The sequence below is a fragment of the Pseudogymnoascus verrucosus genome (genome assembly GCF_001662655.1).
Source record: "Pseudogymnoascus verrucosus strain UAMH 10579 unplaced genomic scaffold scaffold_1, whole genome shotgun sequence".
Lineage (NCBI taxonomy): Eukaryota > Fungi > Ascomycota > Leotiomycetes > Thelebolales > Thelebolaceae > Pseudogymnoascus > Pseudogymnoascus verrucosus.
This window is the reverse complement of record NW_017263652.1, coordinates 1412791-1436951: the sequence shown is the minus strand read 5'-3', so window position 1 is coordinate 1436951 and position 24161 is coordinate 1412791. Positions and strand designations below refer to the sequence as shown.

Here is a 24161-nt window from a genome sequence, read left to right as displayed (position 1 = left end):
TAACTCGCCCACGCGTCAGAGCTCGCGACTCAACTCCACATAAACACGGTTCTGGCTGAGACCCAATTGTCTTCGCCACAACTCTCAATCTCCATCGTACAGTCAATTACCTCAAGTACCAACGACGACACCCACGATGTCCGAAATCAACAGTTCAACTACTCAAGCCCAGGGTGGCGATCCTCATGGAACTGAGACCGGTTCAAACGACAAGGGAAAGGGCAAGGCTACCGACCCCACCCAAGATGTGAGCATGGGCGAAGACGATGATGAGGAGGATACCAGTGACGATGAGGTCGATGAGGTCAGTATTTGAGCTTGCGACCCTTATTATGCATGAAAACTAAACTAACATTTATAATAGGCTGCTCCCGTCGGTATGATCTTGAAAACGCTTAAACCGCTGACCGACCACACTGCTAACACATATAGTCGACGAAGCCGATGAGGACAACATGGAGGAGATCGATACCAGCAACATCATCAGCGGTGGCAGACGTACTCGTGGCCGCCAGATCGACTTCGCCAAGGCAGCCCAGGAGCTTCCAGAGGATGAGGAGGACGAGGAGGATGATGGAGATTTCGAAGCCCCAGCGGATGAAGATAAGATGGACGAGTAGATCATGGGCACTTAAACAAGGGCTCCTATGAGGATATCCACCATCAATCTATGAGAAGCGTCTGGCCAGCGATCAATGAGCCTTCTTACATATGAACGTTCCTCTTTCTATTGCAGTATACGTCCTCTCATGTCGTCATGTTTGCCCCCATAACCTGTCCTTTCAGCAGCCCACCCATAAAACTATGGTGTCAATGAGAGCCCTTCAAATACGATGTTATGTTTTGCGCTTTATTTGCAGCCGTTCCGTGTTGATCTTGAAATACATGCAGTGGCAACAATGAGCTCTCCTGAAAGTAGCACGTGCTAAAGTTCTGGCATTGTAATAAGTATTGTAAACGTGACACGGTTTCCCAAATCGCCAGTATATTTAACTTTCAACACGACAAATTGTGGTGATGGTTGAAGATTGATTTCTCGCCACTGGATTATCGATACGTCTCATAAATCGACAATCGCCCATGCCCAGGTTTTCTGAGCCAGTATCGACAATCTAGACGGGGATTAGTGTTGTGAAGCGAGCTACTTCTGTCTGTCTGTCAGGCAAACTACTACAAGCTTCCTGTCCAAGTTTATCTTCTCCGCCGTAACTATGGCCTCGAGGTATGTGTGTGTGTACTTCTTCCGAGAGTTTTGCGTTTGGCGAAACAATGTGTCCAGATCACCCGATAAAGGCCATCGAAGTTGCGAGCTGCACGCTAGCCAGGCTTCAAACATCGAACATACGCATCCTTATGCTATTTCCAAGATGTCGCCGGCCTAGCTGAACGCGTTTACTTCAGCTACATCATGATCGATCTTGTCAGTCTGCGCTGTCGCAGCAAGGAGCACGGCGAACCCAGCCGGTTCGCGCCTGGGCCTCTCTGATCACTCCGCGACGTCATCAGCTAGGAAAGTGCCAAATGGAAGCCCATTAACTCAAACTTGCAGGTTCGGACCGTCCTCTTTACACCAGAGAGATCCTCGCAGCGCTCTCTTCGAAGGATACGATGGCGGCGGGGCTGGCCGGGTGAAAAATGGAAACGCTTCACCACGCAACGATGGTGGTTACGGATACAGCGGCAGTGGAGGAGCAGGAACGCTGGGAGGCGAGAGGCAATCGTATAGGCCAGCAACACCCAATTCAAGGTACGAATTATTATATGCGGCACACGCTTCGATTCCACATCGTGATGTGTCTTTGGCGAAGCCGAAAGGATAGGTGATAACGTAGGAAACTTTAGGGGACAGTACAGCGATGCTACTCTGAACGAGTTAGAAAGCCAAAACGATGGGCAGGTGGAGGGGATTCTGGGAAAGGTGAAACAGTTAAAAGATGTATGTATCCTTGGAGCTCCAACGCCGGAAAGTGACACTGATAATTTGCTTTTAGATGACGATTGCAATCGGCGACGAGATCCGCGAATCCTCAGCGCTAGCCGAAAAGATGAACGATTCATTTGACAATACCAGAGTGAGATTAAGGGGAACTATGAATAGAATGCTTCTCATGGCAGAGAAGACGGGCGTTGGCTGGAGGGTTTGGGTTGGCTTTTTCGCCGCCGTGATGCTCCTCTTTATCTACGTCTGGCTGTTCTAGATTTCGGGATTGGTACATGGCGTTGAAGGTGTATAAATATTCTAGTTGTGGGATGAAGTCAAGTACAATTCAAGCTCTGCATAACATTTGAGCATTTCAGCCAAGAGAGTTGAGAATGCGTGGTGTTCCGAGACCATCTACATATTCTTAATCGGATATCCAGTTATACCACAGTGGGCAATATCAATATTATGCAACCCGGGATTATCACTTTTTAATTGATACTTTGACTTGAGTGGTGAGACCCATCGTCGTCAACCTCTCGAAATGAACTGTTCCTCCTGTCGCTTCCTAGAGTGCGAGGAGCGAGGTTACTCGACCTTGGGCTGCTCTGGAATCCACTGCTCTCACGAAGACCTTCATTCGCCCGCCGCCCAAAAGGCAAGCCCCCCTCGCCCTCACTTTCGTCACTTGAACTTGTTAGTTCCTCTTCGGTGTCCGTGTGTTCGTAACCGCCCATAGCTGACTCTGGAACTCCACTATCCAAATCAGCGTCCATGTCCATGTCCATATCAAGGTCCGCATTGTCGTCGAGACCTTGCTCATGAAGGAGATCGTCCTCTTGAAGCATTTGGGACCCGTCCTCGTCTTCAGATGCCAATCCGCCTTCACTCCCATATCCGTGGCTATGGCCTTCGTTACCGCGTACCAGCGCATCTCGATACATTTCGTCAGGAATTCGTTGTGCCATTGTGGCTCCAGCAGATTCATCAGCGTCCAAATCATCCTCGCTGCCCGACTCACCCTGGCCCAGCCCGGTGATGTCGGCTTCAGGAATATCGTCGTCAAGATCTCGTGCTTCTTCCATCTCCCCATCGCCCCCTTCTCCCTGCAGGAGTTCGTCTGCCGCCTCGGCCTCGGCGAGCTCTTGGGCGAGTTGTTCGCGTCGCAACGCCTCTTGGTGCTCCTCAAGTTCGCGCTTCTCCTCGCGAAGCTGATGGAGGCTTTTGACAACCCCTGGCGGTTTTATCCATGAGCTACCATAATTTTGGACGTTTTGTTTCCGGCGCTCCATATAGAGTTCATCAGCACGCAGTCGCGCCAGTGGTGTTCTACTGGAAAGTCCTTGTTGTCCCCGCCGTAATGGATGTGGCCCTGCATTCTGGCCGGAGCTCGCGTTGGGAGAAAGGTGGTCGACATTGGTGATGGCGTCGTGCTGACCTGGGAAGTCGTTGGTATGGTGGTTTGAGGAGTACCACAGTGTGTGAGACTATAGATGAGAGGTGAGCAAGAGATCGCGTAGATACCAGCTAGCAGGGCAACCTACATCTCGTGGAGCAAGACTGGGGAGTGAGCACATCATCTCGAAGAAGCTGAGGAGGGGCGACCGACAACGGTGCAGCTTGTGTGATCTCGACGTATTGGGAGGATTTCAGATCACCAAGGTCGTTGCTGGTGTTTGTTGTGGTGGTGCGTGATGCGTGATAGGCCTTCCTTTTGTAAATAGAGCAATGCCAATAGAGTAATGCCAAGGCGAGGCTGCGACTATACTTACTTGTGAAACTAGAAACTAGTACGGTAGTTTTAAGGTTGGCACATGCATGTGGAGTAACGAGAACAGAGCACGGACGGAAGTTGACAAGCGCCTAAGATCCAATCTGATAGGCCGGTGCGTCTTCCAAATGCGAGCGCTTCTATTGGCCTTTCCAGGGATGAGACGCGCCTTAAACTCCGACTCCGACGAGCCTCAATGCTACATACAGGAAGTACAGTACTTACTGTTACGTCGGTGGTGTTTCCAACTTTCCAACTTTCGTGGTGTGGTGTGATGTGGAGTGGTGCAGCGCGAGTTGCATGTGATATATGACTTTCTGTACACTCCTTGAGTCTCTCACTACCCCAATTGGCCATAACCTATACTGTTCCTGCTTTTACTATGTGAGTCGGCAAGTCTGGTAGCTTCCCCCAGGTATATATTCGATTCTTCGATTCTTGGGGTATATTCAGAATCAACGTTACAGTTGCAACACACATAGCTCTTGGGTATTACTCAGTATGGTGACTGATGTATTGCCCCCCACCTCCGGTATCTACACCACCAAACCTCATCTTTCCCTATCTCACAAGCGAAGGAGCTTATATTACCTAGCGGGGTACTTCCTGTCCCCCGCCAACCGCCTTATTGTACCCGGGTACCCCGTTATGACAGAGGCCAAGACTAATGATAGAGTACTTCAGACTGGCCTGCAATCCACATATAACTACTTGTACTCCATGCTTATACTCATGCTGTATCTCTGTATCTGCTAAACTTCATGCGGTGCAACTCGCCATACGCCTTCTACAACACGGAGATCTTGGTCCATCGTCTTTTTAACATCTTCCCCATAGTACTCTACATAATACACCACAATAACATTACATACATTACACTATAGTACGTAGACCATAGTAGCGCAGAAGAAAACATCCATACAGCCCACTCGCTTTATTCAGCTAAACCTCAGCTAAACCTCATCCCGCGCACCTCTATCCTCTGCTGCCCTTCTGTTTCCGGGCTGCTCCTATTTCTCCCGTCTACCCTTACCATAGTACCCTTACCATACTCCGTAGTCACCATAGCCTCACTTCCTTCTCTCTGCCCTGCCTATTGGTGCCCCCCCCCCGCCCTCCCTCATCTCTCTTCCCATTCCCTTATCCCCTCTCGTTTTTCCTCTGCTTGTTGTTGCAGAATCACCTCTCTGCTCAACCTCTTGCCTGCTCACCTTCGACAACTGTGAATAGAATTGGACATTATCCATTGATGCGCAGGCAGTGTGGTTTGTCTTGCGCTCAATACAAAGTTCAGGATATCAATATCGCAGGTAAATACATCAGATCCCTTCCCTGGTCTTATCCGACCGTTTGGCGTTCATCTTTCGTGTTGTCATGGCATGGGGAAGCTTGGTGGTCCCGACGAATCACCAATCTCCTCTTTATCGCCAATCGCTCGTGCCAGAAGGACCCCCAAGGTGCTCGCGCACCGGAGATGCAACATCAGTCGCAATCGACCAGGCATCAATTCATCTTCATATCTATTCAGGAGTTTATGCAGCCTGTTTGCTACCTCTTGCGCCTCGGCTTCCGGTAACGGGGGTCCGACTGATTGATTGCATTGGGACTTAGCTGCACCGGATTATCAGCGACCGCTCCAAGCTATCATCCGAGACAAAGCAACCCCTCCATTTTATCAGCCCATAATCTCACTTTTTTTTTAACTCTTTCAATTACATATTTGCGGGTTCCAAATAGCTAATGACCCTCAAATAACAGCAGGGAACACAACAATATTCACGTAGCTGGGAACAAGACTACCTTACCCAACTGTTCCACGCAACATCCCGCAGTTCTCCCGTTTGTTGGGACTCTTGCCTAACATGGGCAGAGTCGACGATTTCGATGATAGACATATTCAAACTGAGGCCGAAAATGAGCCTTACAACCAGTATGAATACCAAACCAAGGACAATGAGTCGTGGGCTGGAGCTCTTCCTGTGAAGCAGTAAGTCTTTCTGTATGATTGATCTTATATTTTACTAATCAATTTACATTTAGAGGCTTGTATGATCCAGCATTAGAGAAGGATGCTTGTGGCGTGGGATTTACCTGGTGAGTATAATCCTTTCAGTCTGGACTCAATGGCTTATAAAACAATAGCCATATCAAGGGCAAAGCCAGCCACAAGATTGTTAGCGATGGTATGTGTGCCCTCCTGCTTGATATCTTGATAACTAATCTTTTTTGTGCAGCTCGGAACTTGCTTTGTAACATGACCCATCGTGGGGCGGTTGGTTCTGATGCGCGAGATGGGGATGGCGCTGGTGTCATGACATCGATTCCTCACAAATTCTTCATTAAGAACTTCGAGCGCGAGACCGATATTAAACTCCCTCCTCTGGGACAATATGCAGTTGGCAACTTGTTCTTCAAGCCAGACGAAGAGGTTTTACAAGATTCCAAGAAGCAGTTAGTAAATATCGCTGAGTCTCTTGGCTTGCGTATTTTGGGTTGGCGCGAGCCCCCCAGGGATTCTACTATTCTCGGCCCTGCGGCTGCTTCGCGTGAACCCGTCATACTGCAACCGTTTGTTGTGCTTACATCTGCGTATGGCCCTGGAAATGCGCCAGAGACTACAGATCCTGACCAATTTGACGAAAAGCACTTCGAACGACAACTATATGTTCTCCGTAAGCGTGCTACCCACACCATTGGATCACACAATTGGTTTTATTTATGCTCGCTATCCAATAAGAACATCGTCTATAAGGGGCAACTTGCTCCTATCCAGGTATACCAGTATTACTATGATTTGGTAAATGCAGACTACGAGGGTCACTTTGCTCTTGTGCACTCGAGATTTTCGACGAATACCTTTCCATCTTGGGATCGGGCTCAGCCACTGAGATGGGCGGCCCATAATGGTTAGTACCCTCTACACCACTATGCTTAACTTTGGTATCTAACTACTCATTCAGGCGAAATCAATACTCTTCGTGGAAATAAGAACTGGATGCGCGCTCGAGAGGGTGTGATGCAATCAGATGTTTTTGGCGATGAGCTGGAACTACTATATCCAATTGTTGAACATGGTGGATCCGACTCGGCCGCATTCGATAACGTCCTCGAGTTGTTGACAATAAATGGAGTCCTGTCTCTCCCAGAAGCCGTCATGATGATGATTCCGGAGGCATGGCAAGATAATCCTGCCATGGATCCTGCGAAAGCTGCTTTTTATGAGTGGGCTGCCTGCCAGATGGAGCCATGGGATGGCCCAGCATTGTTTACATTTGCCGACGGAAGATATTGCGGAGCCAACCTCGATAGAAACGGACTGAGACCCTGCCGGTACTACGTTTTGGACGACGATAGAATTATTTGCGCTTCGGAAGTTGGCACCATCAGCGTGGACCCGGAACGTGTTGTTCAAAAAGGTCGATTGCAGCCTGGAAAGATGCTGTTAGTCGACACGCTTGCTGGCCGCATCATTGATGATGCTGAGTTGAAGGCAACTGTATCGAATCGCCATGACTTCAAAGCATGGCTTCAGGATCAGCTAATAAGCCTGCCTAAAATTCACGATACATTTGCGACGGCTGGTGTTCTTGATCTTGCTCCAAAACCGACCAGCTCTGCTATCCAAGAAGATCCAATGCTTAAGGCATTTGGTTACACCTTCGAGCAAGTCAGTCTACTCCTTGGCCCTATGGCCACTGATGAGAAGGAGGCACTAGGGTCAATGGGAAACGACGCTCCTTTAGCATGTCTAGCGCAAGCTCCGCGTCTACTTTACGAATATTTTAGACAACTATTCGCCCAAGTGACAAATCCGCCAATCGACCCCATTCGGGAAGCCATTGTTATGTCCTTGGAGTGCTACGTTGGGCCGCAGGGTAACCTCCTTGAAATGGATGCCTCGCAGTGTAGTCGTTTACTTCTCCCCACGCCAGTTCTATCGATCCCTGACTTGAATGCCTTGAAGGATATCGCTACGCTACATCCGCAATGGACAGTCAAAGTCATCGATCTCACCTTCAAGAAAGAGGAAGGGGTTCAGGGGTATATCAGACACCTGGATTACATCTGCAGCGAAGCAACGGCAGCGATTGAGAATAAGGACCGCATTATCATCTTGTCCGACAGGGCCACTTCTGCTGATCGTGTTCCCGTTTCCGCTCTTCTCGCCTGTGGAATGGTCCATCATCATCTAGTCAACAATAAATGGAGATCGCTTGCAGCAATTGTTATCGAAACTGCGGAGGCCCGCGAGGTCCATCATATGTGTGTTCTCCTCGGATACGGCGCCGACGCCATCAACCCATATCTTGCTATGGAATGCATCCTGAAGCTTAACCGCGAAGGACTTATAAGAAAGAAGTTGAGTGACGACACGCTTATCCGGAACTACAAGTACTCCGCAGATGGCGGGATTTTGAAGGTCATGAGCAAAATGGGCATTTCCACATTGGCTAGCTACAAAGGAGCTCAAATTTTTGAGGCTCTCGGTGTAGATGACAGCGTCGTAGAGAGATGCTTCAAGGGAACCGCAACTCGGATCCGCGGTATAACCTTCGAGCTGATTGCCGAAGATGCCTTTAGATTCCACGAACAAGGATTTCCTTCGCGCTCGACAACTAGTATTCCTGGGTTACCAGAGTCTGGTGAATACCATTGGCGCGATGGAGGAGAACCTCATATCAATGACCCTACATCGATTGCCAATATACAGGATGCAGTAAGAACAAAAAACGACAAGTCTTATGAAGCATATTCGCTTTCCGAGTATGAGTCGATTAAGTCGTGCACGCTCCGTGGTCTCTTGGACTTCAAATTCGATGAGTGTACTCCAGTTCCGATTGACCAAGTCGAGCCTTGGACCGAAATTGTTCGCCGATTTTGCACAGGCGCCATGTCCTATGGATCCATATCCATGGAGTCCCATTCCACTCTTGCTGTTGCGATGAATCGCCTAGGTGGGAAATCGAATACTGGTGAAGGCGGAGAAGATCCAGAGCGTTCCAAGCAAATGCCGAACGGCGATACGATGAGGTCCGCGATCAAGCAAGTTGCCTCCGGACGCTTCGGTGTGACATCAAATTACCTTGCGGACTCAGACGAGATACAGATCAAGATGGCCCAAGGTGCTAAACCGGGTGAGGGTGGCGAGCTTCCTGGCCACAAGGTATCAAAATCAATTGCCCGGACACGTCATTCTACACCTGGTGTTGGGCTGATCTCCCCGCCACCCCATCATGATATTTATTCTATCGAAGATCTCAAACAACTGATTTACGACTTAAAGTGTTCAAACCCTCGAGCCAGAGTATCGGTGAAGCTGGTATCTGAAACCGGGGTTGGCATTGTTGCTTCAGGGGTTGCAAAAGCCAAAGCAGATCATATTTTGATCTCCGGACATGACGGTGGTACCGGAGCATCTAGGTGGACTGGTATCAAATATGCCGGCTTACCATGGGAGCTTGGGCTGGCAGAGACTCATCAGACTCTAGTGCTCAATGACCTTCGAGGACGTGTCGTTGTACAAACCGATGGGCAGCTGCGAACTGGCAGAGACGTCGCTATTGCCTGTCTTCTCGGCGCCGAAGAATGGGGATTTGCTACAACACCTCTCATTGCAATGGGGTGTATTTTCATGCGCAAATGTCATCTGAATACTTGCCCCGTCGGCATTGCCACTCAAGATCCAGAGCTTCGTAAGAAATTCAAGGGTGCACCAGAAGATGTGATCAATTTCTTCTACTATATCGCCAACGAGCTTCGTGCCATCATGGCCAAGCTTGGATTCCGAACGATCAATGAAATGGTTGGGCATGCAGAGGTCCTCCGTGTCCGCGATGACTTACGGACTCCCAAAACAGCCAACATAGATCTGTCGCTGATTTTAACACCAGCCCACCAGTTACGCCCTGGTGTCGCGACATTCAATGTGCGCAAACAAGATCACCGCCTTTATGTTAGGCTTGATAATAAGCTCATTTCCGAAGCTGAATTGACGCTAGATAAGGGCCTACCATCACGCATCGAGTGCGATGTCATTAACACTGACCGTGCTATGGGGACTTCGCTGTCCTATCAGGTGTCGAAACGGTATGGCGAGGAGGGCCTACCGATGGATACTGTTCACGTGAACATTAAGGGGTCTGCCGGGCAGTCATTTGGTGCTTTCCTTGCCCCTGGTATTACGTTGGAGCTCGAGGGCGATGCCAACGACTATGTCGGGAAAGGCCTCTCTGGCGGTCGCTTGATTATCTATCCTTCCCGGGCAGCTGTCTTCAAAGCCGAGGAAAATGTGATTGTCGGGAATGTTTGCCTCTATGGTGCCACAGGCGGGTCCGTCTTTTTTCGAGGCATGGCTGCAGAGCGCTTCGCAGTGCGTAACTCAGGTGTTACAGCTGTTGTTGAGGGCGTTGGTGACCACGGCTGCGAATACATGACTGGTGGCCGAGTTCTCATTCTCGGAAGTACAGGACGCAACTTTGCTGCTGGAATGTCTGGCGGTATTGCTTACGTTTTGGATATACACCAAGACTTCATGTCCAAACTCAATATGGAGATGGTTGAAGCTTCTGCCATCGACGATCCTGCGGAAATAGCGTTTGTCCGTGGACTGGTAGAAGATCACCATCACTACACTGGGTCCGAACTTGCCGCCCGCATTCTGCTAGACTTCAATCGCGCACTTAAGCGCTTCATAAAAGTACTGCCCGTCGACTATAAGAGAGTTCTTGCTGAAGAAGCCGCGAAAGCAGCTGAGGCAAAACAAGCCGAATTTCAGTTACCTCTCTTGCATAAAGCTGAAGACCGAGGGTCGCGTGAAGGTGCCTCGGGCAATCATGCACATGGAAAGAAACAGGATCTTCAAGATATAGAAGAGACAGTTGGCGATGCTGCCGCAGAGAAAAAACGGTCCTTGGTCCTTGATAAAACAAAGGGATTCATGAAATACCAACGGCGCTCGGAAAAGTACCGTTCGGCGAAAACAAGAACTCGTGATTGGGCTGAACTTTCTAAACGTCTCGATGAGGATGAGCTCAAGTACCAAGCCGCTCGCTGCATGGATTGTGGCGTGCCCTTCTGCCAGTCTGACTCGGGATGTCCTATATCGAACATCATTCCAAAGTGGAATGAGCTCGTTTTCCAGAACCAATGGAAGGATGCTTTGAACAGGCTTATCATGACAAACAACTTCCCTGAGTTTACAGGCCGTGTTTGCCCAGCACCGTGCGAGGGAGCCTGCGTGCTCGGTATCAACGAAGATCCGGTCGGTATCAAATCTATCGAATGTGCTATCATAGATAGAGGGTTTGATATGGGTTGGATGGTGCCTCAACCACCCAAGGTACGCACCGGAAAGAAGGTTGCAATTATAGGATCCGGACCCGCCGGTCTTGCCTGCGCCGACCAGCTCAACAAGGCCGGTCATCTGGTGACTGTTTATGAGCGTGCAGACCGACCCGGTGGCCTGCTGATGTATGGCATCCCAAATATGAAACTCGACAAGATGATTGTGAAGCGCCGCACGGACTTCATGGCATCCGAAGGCATTATTTTCAAAACCGGAGTCGCTGTGGGTGAGGATGTTGAGCTCTTGGACCTCAAGAAAGAGAACGATGCAGTTGTCATTGCTACCGGGGCCACGGTTGCGCGTGATCTTCCAATAAAGAATCGAAACCTGGAAGGTATTCACTTTGCTATGCAATTCTTGCACAAAAATACCAAATCCCTTCTCGATTCTAACCTTGATGACGGCTCATACATTTCTGCCAAGGGAAAGAATGTAGTTGTTATTGGCGGCGGAGATACAGGAAATGACTGCATCGGTACATCACTCCGTCATGGTGCTAAGTCCGTCACAAACTTCGAGCTGCTGCCCCAACCGCCTCCTGAGCGTGCCCGTGACAACCCATGGCCTCAGTGGCCAAGGATCTACCGGGTTGACTATGGCCATACAGAAGTAAAGCAACACATGGGCAAGGACCCACGTGAGTTCTGTGTCATGTCCGAGGATTTTGTTGATGATGGCAATGGAACTGTCAAGGGAATCAATACTATCCGCGTGGAATGGACCAAGTCTGCGACTGGCGGATGGGACATGAAGAAGATCGAAGGGTCGCAGCAATTCTTCCCAGCTGAGTTGGTGCTTCTCTCAATGGGTTTCCTGGGCCCTGAGGATCGTGTTCTTGGAGACGAAATAGAGAAGGACGCACGCAAGAACGTCAAGACGCCCCCTGGTAAATACAGCACGAATGTAGAGGGCATTTTTGCTGCCGGTGATTGTCGTCGTGGGCAGTCGCTAATCGTTTGGGTAAGTGAACCCAATATCTTTTCAATGAAGCCTGGCAACTAACGGTAATATCTAGGGAATAAACGAAGGCAGAAGTTGTGCACGGGAGTGTGATATGTTTTTGGAAAATTCGTCCCTTCTCCCGGTGACGGGCGGGATCGTGAAACGGAGCGCACATGAGATTTTACAGTCATCTTCCGGACTGAGCGTCAGCGCCTAGACCGGTTTAAAATAGGGGTGGCGGCGGTATCTTGAGTTTTCGTAGATAGATATAGCGAATATGAGCAAAATGACACTATAGGCTTTAGACCATGTGTCGTATGTCCTTTTTTGATATGATCTCAAATATATTACACCGAGACATGGCTAACGGCTGTGGTATTATTGGTGGCACTTGCATTACTGTGTTGTATGAGCTATGCCTTTTATTGGACTCGTGTGTTTTTGAGTGTAGTGACGTCAAATAAGTATGCTGAGATAACTTTATATATTCTACCAGTAATTACATAAAAAAATAGCTCACGATATATTCCTTACATCCATATTCTCGAAGAGATAGTACATCTAATCCCTGGCCAGCTCCTTTGACAACAAGCGGTATACCAAATATATGGATAGCGTCTTCATACGATATGTTTTGTACATAGAGCTCTCACATGATCTGTACTTCAGTAGCCTATTGCTCTGGTTATTATTCCCTGGATTATGCGTGGATAAACATGCCAAGCATTTGTCTCAGTCAGTCCCGCACAGTAAAGAGTATTACTCTGTAGCACATGCAGCTGTCAGGATCGCTGAACTTATCCAAATATAGCAAATATAGCAAATATTGGAGTTCTCAGTTAGCAAAAGAAGAAATTACCCACTTTATTGTGGTCCTTATAGGTCGTAGCCAATACATCAGACACGTGCTCCAATGGAGCTTGCCAAGTGACGTTCCGGGCCAATGAACAACGTGGTGGCGGCTAAAACTATGCCCAGACGCAGCTCTTATCGCGATAGCTATAATACTTGGTTACCGTAAATCGACACAAGCCTCAATTGACGACATCCGAACGTGTCCCGCACATAAAACCTGTCACATAGGAATAAGAGCCACAAGAAAGGCTCTCTTTTCAAAGGCTCGACATCAAGATGCGGTTTGGACAGACATTGGCGAACTCTGTTCACGAGCCGTGGAAAGAACAGTACCTTGACTATGCAAAGTTGAAGCGGCTCTTGAGAGAGGATGGCACTGGAGGAGACAACAAGCCGTGGACGGAGGACGATGAGTCTCGCTTTTGCGAGGAAATACTCAATACGCAGCTCGGAAAGGTTGCTGCCTTCCAGGAGTCGACATTCCAAAAGCTCGAGGAGCGTGCCAATGATGTCAGTGAGCGACTGAAAGATTTGGCACCCCAGGGTGCCGATACCGCCGACATTGCCAAGTTCAAGGAGATCAAAAATGAACTAGATAGCATTACCAATGAGGCCAACCAACTCAAAAAGTACAGCGCTTTGAACTACACTGGGTTCTTAAAGATTGTTAAAAAACACGACCGGAAAAGAGGGAACAAATATAAAGTCCGCCCAATGCTGCAAATCAACCTATCAAAGAGGCCTTTCAACTCAGAGCAAGCATACACTCCCATGATCAACAAATTGTCGGTAATGTATTTTATTGTTCGGCAAAACCTTGAGGACAGGGCGGATAAAGGACTGCCTAATATTGGGGACAAAACAACCGCGTCGACTGCAGACATGCCACCGCAACCACATCCCCAGAACCGCGAGAAGTATATGGCATACAAATGTAAGTTTCCCGAAGCCATTTGAATTTGAATCCGAAATACTAACACATTTTCAAAGTTTGGGTCCACCCTGATAATCTTTTGGAGGTCAAAACATACATCCTACGCCGCCTACCTGTGCTTGTATACAGTGAGCAGTCCGCAAACCAGGCCGATGCCTCCCAGGGGGACCCCACTATCACATCTTTATATTTCGACAACTCCCAGTTCGGTTTATATTCACAGAAGGTAGACGGAACCGTTGATGCCTCTTCGCTCAGGGTTCGTTGGTATGGCAAATTGACCGACAAGCCAGAGCTGTTACTTGAACAGAAGACGATCTACAATGATGGGAATAGTGAGGAAAAGCGCTTCCCGATCAAGGAGAAATATGTCCAGCCTTTCATCACTGGCGAATATAAGATGGGGAAGCATGTGGAGAAGCTTGAAAGACAAGGCCAACCAGAAGAGAAGGTAGCCGATTATCAGCGATCCGTGAACGAGATCCAAGAATTTATCAAAGAGCGAAACCTCCATCCGGTAGTGAGAGCCAATTACACTCGTACGGCGTTTCAAAAACCATTGGATGATCGGGTGAGGATTTCCATTGATACCGAATTAGCTTTCATTCGGGAGGATTCTCTAGACCCTGATCGACCGTGCCGAAACCCAGACAGCTGGCATCGAACCGATATTGATAACACACAGATGGAATTCCCGTTTCCAAACGTCAACCAGGGTGAAATATCTAGATTTCCATACGCTGTTCTCGAAATAAAGGTCAAGGAAAATTCCGGGAAAAAATCCCCCCAATGGGTCGAGGACTTGATGGCTTCGCATCTCGTGCACAAGGCACCACGCTTCTCGAAGTTCGTGCATGGCGTTGCATCCTTGTTCGAGGATTATGTGAACAGCCTTCCTTTCTGGCTAAGTGACGTGGAGACGGATATTCGAAAGGATCCGCATGACGCCTTTGCAGAAGAAGAGCTGGCGAAGGCGCAAAAGGCTGAAGGTGAACTACTTGTGGGAAGCTACATGGCCTCGGCCAGCAACCGAAAAGATAGTTATAAGGCGGCCGTAGGATCACCCTTGGGCAAATCATATATGACGGACAGACTCGCTTTAGAGGCAGCTACAAAATCTCGGGCCATGGCCGATGCCGCCAGCAAGGGGAAAGGAAAGGGGAGAGCCCAGGATAATGAGAGTGGAGACCAAGACATTGGGACTATCAGTGGTGGATATGGTACCACATCATCTGTATTCCCTTCTTTCTCGCTCTCAAGATATGCACAATCGCGCAGGCAGCATAAAGCGGCCCTGCCCCCCGGAGTCACCAAACCCGGAGTCCTAATCAAAGATTCAGGCCCATTACAAGTGGAGCCAAAGGTGTGGCTCGCAAACGAACGGACGTTCTTGAAATGGCAGCACATTTGTATATTACTGGGTGCTCTCGCTGTAAGCCTCTATTCAGCTGCGGGCGAAAATAAGCTTGCAGAGTACATGGGTATTGCCTACATCATTATCGCAGCCTTTGCTGGATTTTGGGGTTACTACATCCATTTCGTCCGACGCAACATGATCATCGCGCGGAGTGGAAAGGACTTCGACAATTTTGTAGGCCCGTTGGTTGTCAGCTTTGCCTTGCTGGTTGCTCTGTTGTTGAACTTTGGCTTTAAGGTATGGACTTCTCACGAAAGGAGCGGGAGTACGGTTGAAGCCGTGATCCCTAGTTAGGTTGATACAACATGCTAACAGTTTCTAGTATCACGCCGCACTGGAGAGACTCGGTCAGAATGGGCAAGTAATCAATGGTACTGCCTCGAGTTCTCAAATTGTTGACAATGGCGTCCATTCGGAGCTTGTGAGATAGCACGGTGAGGTGTAAACTAAGTTGTTAAGTAGTGAGCATAGGAGAAGTTCTTACAACGTTCCTAAAGCTGGGCGATGAAGCTGTTATGCTCATGCACCAGAAATTCTAGAATTATTTGTCCCCTGAAGATGCTATTGTGATGTCTAAGAGTAGTCTAATTAGTTGTTAAATACATCAATAACTTCGCGTACTGATTCGAGCATTTCACCCACAGGCAGCAAATGTTGCTCTACTTAAACTCGGGTTATTATTTTCGAGAGCAGGAATCACATTGAATATCGCTTATAAAACTCTCTCAATCCAGCGTCTAATGTGCCTATTTATCTCCCCCGCCGCTCAACACAAGTACCAGGAGGATACCCATCCCGAACATCCAGTATCTGGCAAAAATATTAGCGAAGTGGCTTTACGACAACTGGTCGAACAAACTTACTTTTGAAGGAATGTCTTCTCGGGTTCTTCTTCCTCAACCTTGCCCTCCTTCGATAGTGCAATCGGCCTGTTGAGATTTGGCTTTTTCCCACCAGCCGTCCTCCTAACCGTCACCTTTGGACCAAAATCCCTCGTATGCCCTGCATCTATCTTTTCGCTCTTGCAGCTAACCCCAATAACGTTGCCGTCTGGACCAAGAGAAAGCGTTATGACCGGCGCATATCCCTTTGTGAAGTTTTCCAGAGACAAAATAGAAGTCGAGGACGCCCATGCGTTCGCGGCCTTGTCGTAAATTCCCACTCGAGCCAGACCAGCACCTGGTGCTACATCGGGAGCATCGTATGAGGCAATCACAGCTTCGAGGGTGGTCGGGTCGTATTGTATCTGCGCAAGGGAGTCGATTGAGGATGTGGAGGCTTCGATGGGTTGAATGGACACAACTGTCGAAGATGGATGATCGGTATCGCTTTGACCATGAGCGACAATCGCAGACGTACAAAGCACCAGGAGGGCGGAGAGCCTCATGGTTGATGCCAAAAGGATTGACTGGATTGAGGGAGTGCGTCGGCGATACGTTGGAAGCTACGAGTAGAGCAGGTGTTATGAGAGGGGGTTCTCGAGGGAACCTGATGGACCCATTAGAGGCCTAATCGGATAAGCTACACTTAAGCTTAATTACACTACAGGCTATGAGAGTTGGTCGCCAGAAACCTCAATTGAATTCATTGTGCGCAGCACTATATTTAATACAATATAGAAATCAAACATCTTCAGATGATATCGTAGTTTATAACCCGCCGTCATTTTGAAGTCTAGGAGTGGATCTATAGGCATAAAGGATAGAAGAACCCTGGCTCTCTCCCAGGCTGGAATTTGGTGCCTGGGGCATAACTTATTGAGCGGCGCGACTGTATAAACAAAGTTAACGACGAGAAAAGCTTTAGAGCAAACGAAACGCACTTCCCTCACCTGAACTTCACAAACATCCTGCGCATCTGTCCCGAGGGCTACAGCTCTCAAGAGTAGCCGTAGTGAACATGTCTTTATTCGGTCAAACTGCGAGTTCAGCGAACCAGCCTGCTCCTTCGCAAGGAACCAATTTCTTCAGCGGACTTAATGCGCCCAAACCAGCTCAACCTGCCTCAAGCCCCTTTGGCAACCCCCAGCAAGCGCAACAACCTACATCATCTCTGTTTGGATCTACAACCGCGGGCCAGTCACAGCCACAAGCAACACAGTCTTTGTTTGGTTCCACATTAAATACCGGCGGCCAGCAAAATACCAATGGAGCTTTGAATACCCAGCAGCCAACCGATAGTGGACGGCAATCCCAAGGCCCAAACCAACAAACCGGAGCTTATTTCGACACCCTATTACAGAAGAGTCGCAAGAGAACACATGGCGATAACAGCCTTGAAGAACTCCCAAGCTTACAGCTTGGGCTCGGCGATTTGAGAGATCGCATCAAGAGGCTTGCTCCGCCATCTATGACAAACGGGGCCGATGGGAGGGCTCATTATCTTCTGGCCGCATCGGGTGTGGAGCCTGGCTCAGCCGTTCGAGATCTAAGCCAATTCGACTCTCAGGCAAAGCGTCAGGACTGGGCCTCTCAACCAGCTGACGCTGATACGGACGTGGACAGTTATATTACGAAACTCCAGACCCAAACAACTTTGAGCATGATAGCTGAAGGGCTTTCTAGATCCGCACGCGACTTTGATAGGTTCCTGGAGGAAAATGCGTCAATGGAGTGGGACTCGCAAAGGAATCGCATTTACCAACACTTTGGAATCAAATCAAGAGCAGAGGAACGAGCGACGAAGAACGGAGAATCGACTACAAATGGCAGTGGTGGGTTTGGGCGTTCTCGGCGAAACAAAAGCACACGCTCCGAAGAAAACCGAAACTTTGACAGTTTGAGCGGTAGTGCTTATCAGAGACAGTCTATGCAAAGATCAGTCATTGGTACTGTCGGCCCTGTCGGTTCATTACAGAAGTCACTGGCCACAGATTCGGATGGCAAGGCCCCAGCATATACAACTTCTTCAATGCCGTCGGGTCGTCTGCTGAGAGAGAAAGAAATCAAGTTTGCTGAGAAGATCAACCATCTTAACGAATCAAGGTTGCACAAGAGTGCCTACCCACTACTGCACGAATTCGGAGCAGTAGAAGCTCAAAACCCCGGCGACCATACCGAGCAGGTTCTGAATGCCTATAAAGCAGTCGTCGAGATTGTCGGAGAGCATCCGGATCTACGAAGTTTTTCTGAGCCTAATGTGGTAAAGGAGCGCCAGTTTGCCAGTGCTTGGACCGATGAGGCCCCAAATTCTGTGGCCGCAATTGACCTAAGGAAGAGGATATTGAGAGGAACTGCTCGTCACCTGGAGAAGCAGTGCTTTCAAACAATGGAAGTTTTGCTTGCTAAGAACCCCAGGGAAGCCAATCTTGGCGGTATTCCAAATGTCCTGAGCAAAGTGAAGGCGTACGTCCGACTACGAGCATCACGCAAAGACCTTGCTCCAGATAGCACTGGCCTACAGACTTTGGATGGCGAGGCAGTGTGGGCAATTATCTTCTATTTGTTACGCACTGGTCACGTCCAAGAAGCCGCAGACTATGTACATGCGAATAAAAACGCTTTCCGTGCAATCGACCGCTACTTTCCACATTACATCTCCGAGTACAACGGCAACGCAGACAGACGCCTTCCACCTGATATGCACAACCGAATCAACAATGAATACGGCCAGAGATTTCGGATTGCCCCCGAGAATTCGGTTGATCCGTTCCGCATGTCATGCTACAAGGTCATCGGAAGATGTGGACTCACAGAAATGACATTTGCGGGTCTCCATCAGGATCTAATGGACTGGGCCTGGCTGCACTTCGTGGTTGCAAGGGAGGTCAACCTTGCAGAGGAGCATGCCGGCGATGTATTCACTCTTACGAATGTTCAAAAGTCGGTAAAGGATCTCGGGGACCTTCTTGCTGCCAAGGGCCCAGTTGAACAGAAGGCATCCTCCGGAGTTTACTTTTATCTTCAGATTATCTGTGGCCGTTTCGAGTACGCCATTCAATCCCTGTACGAGATGGATTACGCAGCCGCTCTACACTTCGCAATAGGTCTGGGTTACTATGGCTTGCTTAATGTCTCGGATCCTATCGCATCGGAAGGCCGATTACTTACAACCAGCGTCACTGACCGGCCGCAAATTAACTTCGCTCAAATGATCGGGTGGTACACGAGAGATTTCCGTGCAGCAAATGTTACGGCAGCTGTCGATTACCTCACACTGATCTGCCTAAATGGCGATCTACCAGGTGGCATCGGGAGCCAACAAGTATTAGCGTGCCATGAAAGCCTCCGCGGCCTTGTCTTGGAGAGTCGAGAGTTTGCCAAATTATTAGGAGATATGCGATTGGACGGCCAACGAATTACGGGTGCTATTGAAGAGCGAATGAAGCTTCTTCACTTGGTCGATACTGATGATTTTATGCGTACCGTCATCATGCAAGCCGCTAGCATTGCAGATGATAGTGGAAGAGTTACAGATGCTGTTTTGTTGTATGATCTGGCCGGAGAGTACGACAATGTTATTACCATCACCAACAGAGCCCTAAGTGAGGCTGTGGCTGTCGAAATTGGCGAAGAAAAATCGTCTCTACCATCGTTCCGACCTGGTCCAGATCAGGGCATCCCGGGTCAACGTGGCAGCCTAAGTCTAACATCCGTGGAAGATCCTGTTAAACTTGCGCAGACTATCACAGCCATCTACAATGGCAAGCCGATGTACCATGAGAAGATCACCCCGATCAACAAAGAAACGTGTCGCGTTCTTCTGAGAATGAATGAAGCGAAGAGTAAAGTGGAGGCGCAGAATTGGACAGGCGCTCTCGATGTAAGTTGTCAACCCAGTATTAAATGTACAGATCGATACTGACAATATAGATTATTGCGAGTCTCCAGATACTCCCCCTTGAGGCACATGGAGATTCGAATATCATCCGCCAGTTTGCGGGCAAGTACGCGGCGTTCCCAGAAACCATCACGAGAAACATTCCGAATCTCATTATGTGGACTGGCCGCAGCTGTGAGGAACAGCGGTCCCGACTTGCAAACTCTCAATATAACAGCAATGATGGCACTCGGCGCCACATGATTGAGGACTTGAAGCGGAAAGCAAAGGATTTAACAATGTACGCCGGATTTCTCAAGTACCGCCTTCCGCCGTGGGTGAATGACCTGTTGGCGAGGATTGCAGCGGAATAATGAGACGGAAAATGGACTTCTATAGCGATGTGGCACGGAATATGTTTGCAGGTCCTAGATGTACGGAATAATAGTTAAAAGTCTTTTACGTGGTGATGAAAGAAGGCTGATAAATGTTGCACGTGATATACCTGACCCAGATCTTGTAGTGGGCTGGGTTTGTTGGTCATTGTGATGATACTGTGATAAATATAATTAACAGCAACTACTCCAAGTCCGAACTGTACAGTACGAGGCACTTCAGTGGTAATAGTATAAGCATACCATCTTATAGTTCAGACAAGGCAGAAGAGTGCTCAGTACGTGTGTTATCTTATCAGTCAGGTCAGCTGGACTGGTGATCGTTGGAACTTCAAAGAACTTCAAACGGGAGGATTATACGTAGTTTACACTTGTACAATCCAAGCATCTCCTGTTATGGCGTCTCAAGAAGATCTTCGGGACCTACTACGGCTTATGACCACCGGTCGCAATAAGGTGCCTATGATGGCTGCCATGGGACGCGTCAAGTCCTTGCAAGCCGCCAATATCCGGAGGTACTGAGCCATGTGATGCACATAAACACTGGCTATTTACTAACTTTGTCCTAGCATTGCCGATATTGCGAAATGTGATCTCGCACAGGTGACAGAGGCCATCGGTGACGATAAAGCAGCGAAGCAGTTACATACAGCGGCTAAAAATAGCATCAAAGATCCGTCCAAGAAACGTGCGGCGCCCGAGGGCCTCCTCTCTACCCAAGCAAAGCGCAATAAATCCGCATATGAGCTCGATCATGAGCCGCAAACTCCAGAAGAGCTCGAGGCAAAGCTCGAGCTTCCCGCTCCTTCATCTGATGAAGAGGAGATCAGCAAAACGACCATAGTGACCAACCGTGCGCCACTGGTTCTAGCGTTCGCAGTCGCGCTGTTGAAGTTTACCAAACCAGAGCAACCACTATCAAGCAGACTGAGCCTCGCACAAGCGGTTGTCAGCGCCAACTCGAGGAGTAAGGCAGTCAGCATTGGAATTACGAAAGGTACTAGCGCTGAAGATGATGGATGGGGACAGGGACAGCCCAAAGTGAGGGTTATGGGACGGGAAGTACACGTTTTGAAACGGGATGGGTACTATGTAGGAGATTCCGGTGGAAGTAACAGCAATCAAGAGAGCTCGGCAGCAAACAGTGGGGTAGAGATCCCAGGGTCTGGTGAAGGCCCTGATTCCACAAATGCCGCCCCTGATGAAAGAGATAATGCCACTATGGATGGTTCACGCTGGGCTGTATCCCAAAGCGTTACTCTCAAAAAGTCAACCTTTAGTGCCCGAGCTATTGGGATAAAGTCGCCTTCCGACGCTAGGTCTCTGAAGCAGGAACTCATATCGGGCAACCCCGAGCTGCGAGATGCGAGTCATAACATCACGGCATGGCGCGTACAAGGCGACCATGGCGGTATCATAGAAGAAAGTCATGACGATGGTGAGAGCGGCGGAGGCCGTCACATCCTTGGGATCTTGCAATCTATGGATCTCGTTGGTATTCTAGTGGTAGTTACGCGATGGTATGGTGGGATTATGCTTGGAACTGATCGATGGAAGCTGATGACACAAGTGTGTCATGACGCACTGTCGCAGCGTCTTCGTGTCGCAGGAACCATTGGAAACGAAGCGCTATGGGGCTTAGACCTTGAGGCTATGAGGTCTACAAATTCTTCTGGAGGAAGCATAGGCGCTGGTTTGCCGATTCATCAGCCTGACGGCGCTAGGTCATATATCATGAAAGCCTTTGCACCATCTGGGGATTCAACCACCAAGAAAAAAACCGGAGTTGCCTTGGAGAGAGAGAAAGAGCGAAACCTAGGACTTCTATTTGGGGCGTTGGAACTTCTGTTTGGTTCATGGGTCGAGCATATTGGCGCTGACGAGCTAGATACGAGAGCATGGTCGTGGTATGTTCAAGTCAGGCCAGAGGTAGAGAGTGGCGCTGCGGGATGGGGTGGCAAAGGAGAAGTGAAGCTTTCAGATATACTTGGTTTGCGGCGTAAAGGATAGGGTCTGTAGAATGTATAAAACTGTTCGATAATTTCGCACCTGGCACAGTATGTTTGTCCGCTATTAATTTCATTGGTTATGCTAATTGTACAAAATATTATTGGAATAGTTGGGGTATAATGAATCAACGCCAGCCTCGCCACAATCAACTCTGACATCAATATTCTGGACTAGGTTCCCTTGCGGTTCTGGACCTCCTTCTCTGAGCTGCTGTGGCCGCAGCCCCACCCTTGCTTTCGCTGAAGCTTGTCTCAACCCTAGAAGCTGACCTTCCCTCCTTGAACATGCCACTCGTATAGGTTGGCTCATCAGACTCATCATCAGCCTCCTCTGTTTTAGGATAAACGCGAGCGTCGACTGAAAATAGGGTTTTCTTCTCGTCATCTTCCTTCTTTATCTGTGGTTCGTGTCGCACAGGTGCCCATCTGTCATATTTCGAATACCTTCGTGGCCCATCATATACATCTGAGTCATCCGTATCTAGAATATCATCGTCGAAGGGCTCAGTCTTGACTTTTGAGCTGCCACCCTGCAGTTTTTGTTCCACGACTGAAGTTTGATCCTCGGTGGCATTGAATGTTGATTGCAATAGAATCCAGGCCACTAGAGCAAAAAAGACTTCTGCAGCCCAGAATGCGGTTGTGAATACCACAAAAGAGAAGATCCGATGGTTGTACATAAGCCACCTAAGGCCCGAGAACTTTGCCCGCAGTAGCAGACGCATGCTGTAAACTTGAAGGGCCTGCTGATGGCGACACTGTATATCAAGGTACACCTTCCTCGGTGCATTCTTATGCCCCTTTTCAAAGACGATCCCTTCGGCCATCGGAATCCGCAGCCTTTCGGACTCACGATGCAAGCCCAGGATATATAGTGGAAGGCCAGCGAGTTGTTTACCGAGGCTCACGACATCAGATCGGAACGTGAGAATGGCAGGGCGTCGAGATGAGAATAAGATAGACCCAGCTGGTATCCAGCTATGGAGATCAGATGGCCGGCTTGTCGATGTCCCAGGTCGGCTTGAGTCCTTGTATTCAGACGACAACATTACCATGTCCACCATGAAATTCCCAAGCTCGCTGTTTGCTGGTGATGTTGGGAGATCAATTTCGACCAGTATATCGTACGCCTGTTGTGGCATAACAGAATTATCTAGAGATACAAGCCCATAAGGGCTGGATGCATCGCCCCTAGACCGCTATATCAGTCCTGAAGTGTGTTTGGGGAGCCAGGTGGAGCTGGCACATACCCATATTGAAGATGGACCTCCCGCTCAATTCCAATCTTTGGAATATAATTCGCATAGAATAGGACATAAGCGACGACGGCCAGGCCAAATAGCGTAGCAGAGGTTGCTAGAAACAGTGCCGTGTTAAGATAGGCTTTCCTCGCGGATCTGGACGACGCGAGTCTGATGGGTCTCAATATTAAGTCCTATGAAGTGTTAGATAGATTATTGGGCATTTTCAGCCAAGGCATCAATCTCCCGACTGTTAGATGTCACGCCTTACCATTGAGAGTATATACCATTGCGCGTCGGCAGTTCAATGAGCGTTACATGCGCGTGTGAGGGGAGCTTCGTTGGACTCCAAGCTCAGCTCAGAGCTTCAAAGGGCATTCATTAGTGACGTACAGATGGATCACAGATAAGATAACAGGAACGGGGTGACTAAGCTGATAGGTTGGTTGAGCACATGTCTGCACGTGATATATGGAAAACACGGTGTGCAGGGGTCCCTTGCAAGGTAACCAGGGCCGTGACGTGCGGGAGCGCGTCGAGTGATCAAGCGAGTGATCAAGCGCCCCGTCCGCC

General features: G+C 48.9%; 9 protein-coding genes across 9 annotated transcripts; 6 read left to right on the top strand and 3 right to left on the bottom strand.

Annotated features, from left to right (window-relative positions):
- The first annotated feature begins 40 nt into the window (after positions 1-40).
- VE01_00505 (uncharacterized protein) lies at positions 41-703 on the top strand. Its single transcript, XM_018270036.2, has 3 exons — positions 41-304; positions 365-377; positions 433-703. The coding sequence occupies exons 1-3, from the start codon at positions 137-139 to the stop codon at positions 618-620; spliced, it is 369 nt and encodes a 122-aa protein (XP_018135014.1). The 5' UTR covers positions 41-136; the 3' UTR covers positions 621-703.
- Positions 704-963: 260 nt separating this feature from the next.
- On the top strand, positions 964-2530 carry BET1 (protein transport protein bet1). The gene is made up of 4 exons (XM_059463278.1): positions 964-1222; positions 1550-1747; positions 1843-1936; positions 1992-2530. The coding sequence occupies exons 1-4, from the start codon at positions 1212-1214 to the stop codon at positions 2196-2198; spliced, it is 510 nt and encodes a 169-aa protein (XP_059320108.1). The 5' UTR covers positions 964-1211; the 3' UTR covers positions 2199-2530.
- Positions 2323-3702, bottom strand: VE01_00503 (uncharacterized protein). Its single transcript, XM_018270034.2, has 2 exons — positions 3466-3702; positions 2323-3408 (listed from the first exon to the last, which is right to left on the bottom strand). The coding sequence occupies exons 1-2, from the start codon at positions 3499-3501 to the stop codon at positions 2413-2415; spliced, it is 1032 nt and encodes a 343-aa protein (XP_018135012.1). The 5' UTR covers positions 3502-3702; the 3' UTR covers positions 2323-2412.
- A 1114-nt stretch (positions 3703-4816) lies between these two features.
- Positions 4817-12273, top strand: GLT1 (glutamate synthase [NADH]). Its single transcript, XM_018270033.2, has 7 exons — positions 4817-5002; positions 5451-5679; positions 5733-5786; positions 5835-5875; positions 5927-6598; positions 6653-11997; positions 12053-12273. The coding sequence occupies exons 2-7, from the start codon at positions 5555-5557 to the stop codon at positions 12194-12196; spliced, it is 6381 nt and encodes a 2126-aa protein (XP_018135011.1). The 5' UTR covers positions 4817-5002; positions 5451-5554; the 3' UTR covers positions 12197-12273.
- Positions 12274-12946: 673 nt separating this feature from the next.
- VTC2 (Phosphate metabolism transcription protein) lies at positions 12947-15809 on the top strand. The gene is made up of 3 exons (XM_059463277.1): positions 12947-13768; positions 13825-15422; positions 15508-15809. Exons 1-3 carry the CDS (start codon positions 13111-13113, stop codon positions 15613-15615), a joined length of 2364 nt encoding a protein of 787 aa, XP_059320107.1. The 5' UTR covers positions 12947-13110; the 3' UTR covers positions 15616-15809.
- On the bottom strand, positions 15736-16736 carry VE01_00500 (uncharacterized protein). Its single transcript, XM_018270031.2, has 2 exons — positions 16049-16736; positions 15736-15995 (listed from the first exon to the last, which is right to left on the bottom strand). Exons 1-2 carry the CDS (start codon positions 16570-16572, stop codon positions 15932-15934), a joined length of 588 nt encoding a protein of 195 aa, XP_018135009.1. The 5' UTR covers positions 16573-16736; the 3' UTR covers positions 15736-15931.
- A 245-nt stretch (positions 16737-16981) lies between these two features.
- Positions 16982-20503, top strand: VE01_00499 (uncharacterized protein). Its single transcript, XM_018270030.2, has 2 exons — positions 16982-19946; positions 19997-20503. Exons 1-2 carry the CDS (start codon positions 17085-17087, stop codon positions 20315-20317), a joined length of 3183 nt encoding a protein of 1060 aa, XP_018135348.1. The 5' UTR covers positions 16982-17084; the 3' UTR covers positions 20318-20503.
- A 3-nt stretch (positions 20504-20506) lies between these two features.
- VE01_00498 (uncharacterized protein) lies at positions 20507-22360 on the top strand. Its single transcript, XM_018270029.2, has 2 exons — positions 20507-20853; positions 20908-22360. Exons 1-2 carry the CDS (start codon positions 20735-20737, stop codon positions 22346-22348), a joined length of 1560 nt encoding a protein of 519 aa, XP_018135347.1. The 5' UTR covers positions 20507-20734; the 3' UTR covers positions 22349-22360.
- Positions 22361-22382: 22 nt separating this feature from the next.
- Positions 22383-23882, bottom strand: VE01_00497 (uncharacterized protein). The gene is made up of 3 exons (XM_059463276.1): positions 23860-23882; positions 23598-23782; positions 22383-23538 (listed from the first exon to the last, which is right to left on the bottom strand). Exons 1-3 carry the CDS (start codon positions 23860-23862, stop codon positions 22506-22508), a joined length of 1221 nt encoding a protein of 406 aa, XP_059320139.1. The 5' UTR covers positions 23863-23882; the 3' UTR covers positions 22383-22505.
- Between the last annotated feature and the right edge of the window lie 279 nt (positions 23883-24161).

Bases quoted from the DNA above. Each gene is read 5' to 3' on its own strand.
- GLT1 (XM_018270033.2), top strand. From the start codon at position 5,555: ATGGGCAGAGTCGACGATTTCGATGATAGACATATTCAAACTGAGGCC. The intron at 5,787-5,834 runs GTGAGTATAATC...ATAAAACAATAG, and splicing joins TGTGGCGTGGGATTTACCTG to CCATATCAAGGGCAAAGCCA. The intron at 11,998-12,052 runs GTAAGTGAACCC...GGTAATATCTAG, and splicing joins GGCAGTCGCTAATCGTTTGG to GGAATAAACGAAGGCAGAAG.
- VE01_00498 (XM_018270029.2), top strand. From the start codon at position 20,735: ATGGCGTCTCAAGAAGATCTTCGGGACCTACTACGGCTTATGACCACC. The intron at 20,854-20,907 runs GTACTGAGCCAT...ACTTTGTCCTAG, and splicing joins CAAGCCGCCAATATCCGGAG to CATTGCCGATATTGCGAAAT.
- VE01_00497 (XM_059463276.1), bottom strand. The intron at 23,539-23,597 runs GTATGTGCCAGC...ATAGCGGTCTAG, and splicing joins GAGGTCCATCTTCAATATGG to GGGCGATGCATCCAGCCCTT.
- VE01_00500 (XM_018270031.2), bottom strand. From the start codon at position 16,572: ATGAGGCTCTCCGCCCTCCTGGTGCTTTGTACGTCTGCGATTGTCGCT. The intron at 15,996-16,048 runs GTAAGTTTGTTC...TATTTTTGCCAG, and splicing joins GAGAAGACATTCCTTCAAAA to ATACTGGATGTTCGGGATGG.
- VTC2 (XM_059463277.1), top strand. From the start codon at position 13,111: ATGCGGTTTGGACAGACATTGGCGAACTCTGTTCACGAGCCGTGGAAA. The intron at 13,769-13,824 runs GTAAGTTTCCCG...ACATTTTCAAAG, and splicing joins GAAGTATATGGCATACAAAT to TTTGGGTCCACCCTGATAAT. The intron at 15,423-15,507 runs GTATGGACTTCT...AACAGTTTCTAG, and splicing joins TGTTGAACTTTGGCTTTAAG to TATCACGCCGCACTGGAGAG.
- VE01_00499 (XM_018270030.2), top strand. From the start codon at position 17,085: ATGTCTTTATTCGGTCAAACTGCGAGTTCAGCGAACCAGCCTGCTCCT. The intron at 19,947-19,996 runs GTAAGTTGTCAA...CTGACAATATAG, and splicing joins ATTGGACAGGCGCTCTCGAT to ATTATTGCGAGTCTCCAGAT.
- VE01_00503 (XM_018270034.2), bottom strand. From the start codon at position 3,501: ATGATGTGCTCACTCCCCAGTCTTGCTCCACGAGAT. The intron at 3,409-3,465 runs GTAGGTTGCCCT...TCTCATCTATAG, and splicing joins CCAGTCTTGCTCCACGAGAT to TCTCACACACTGTGGTACTC.
- VE01_00505 (XM_018270036.2), top strand. From the start codon at position 137: ATGTCCGAAATCAACAGTTCAACTACTCAAGCCCAGGGTGGCGATCCT.
- BET1 (XM_059463278.1), top strand. The intron at 1,748-1,842 runs GTACGAATTATT...AGGAAACTTTAG, and splicing joins CCAGCAACACCCAATTCAAG to GGGACAGTACAGCGATGCTA. The intron at 1,937-1,991 runs GTATGTATCCTT...ATTTGCTTTTAG, and splicing joins AGGTGAAACAGTTAAAAGAT to ATGACGATTGCAATCGGCGA.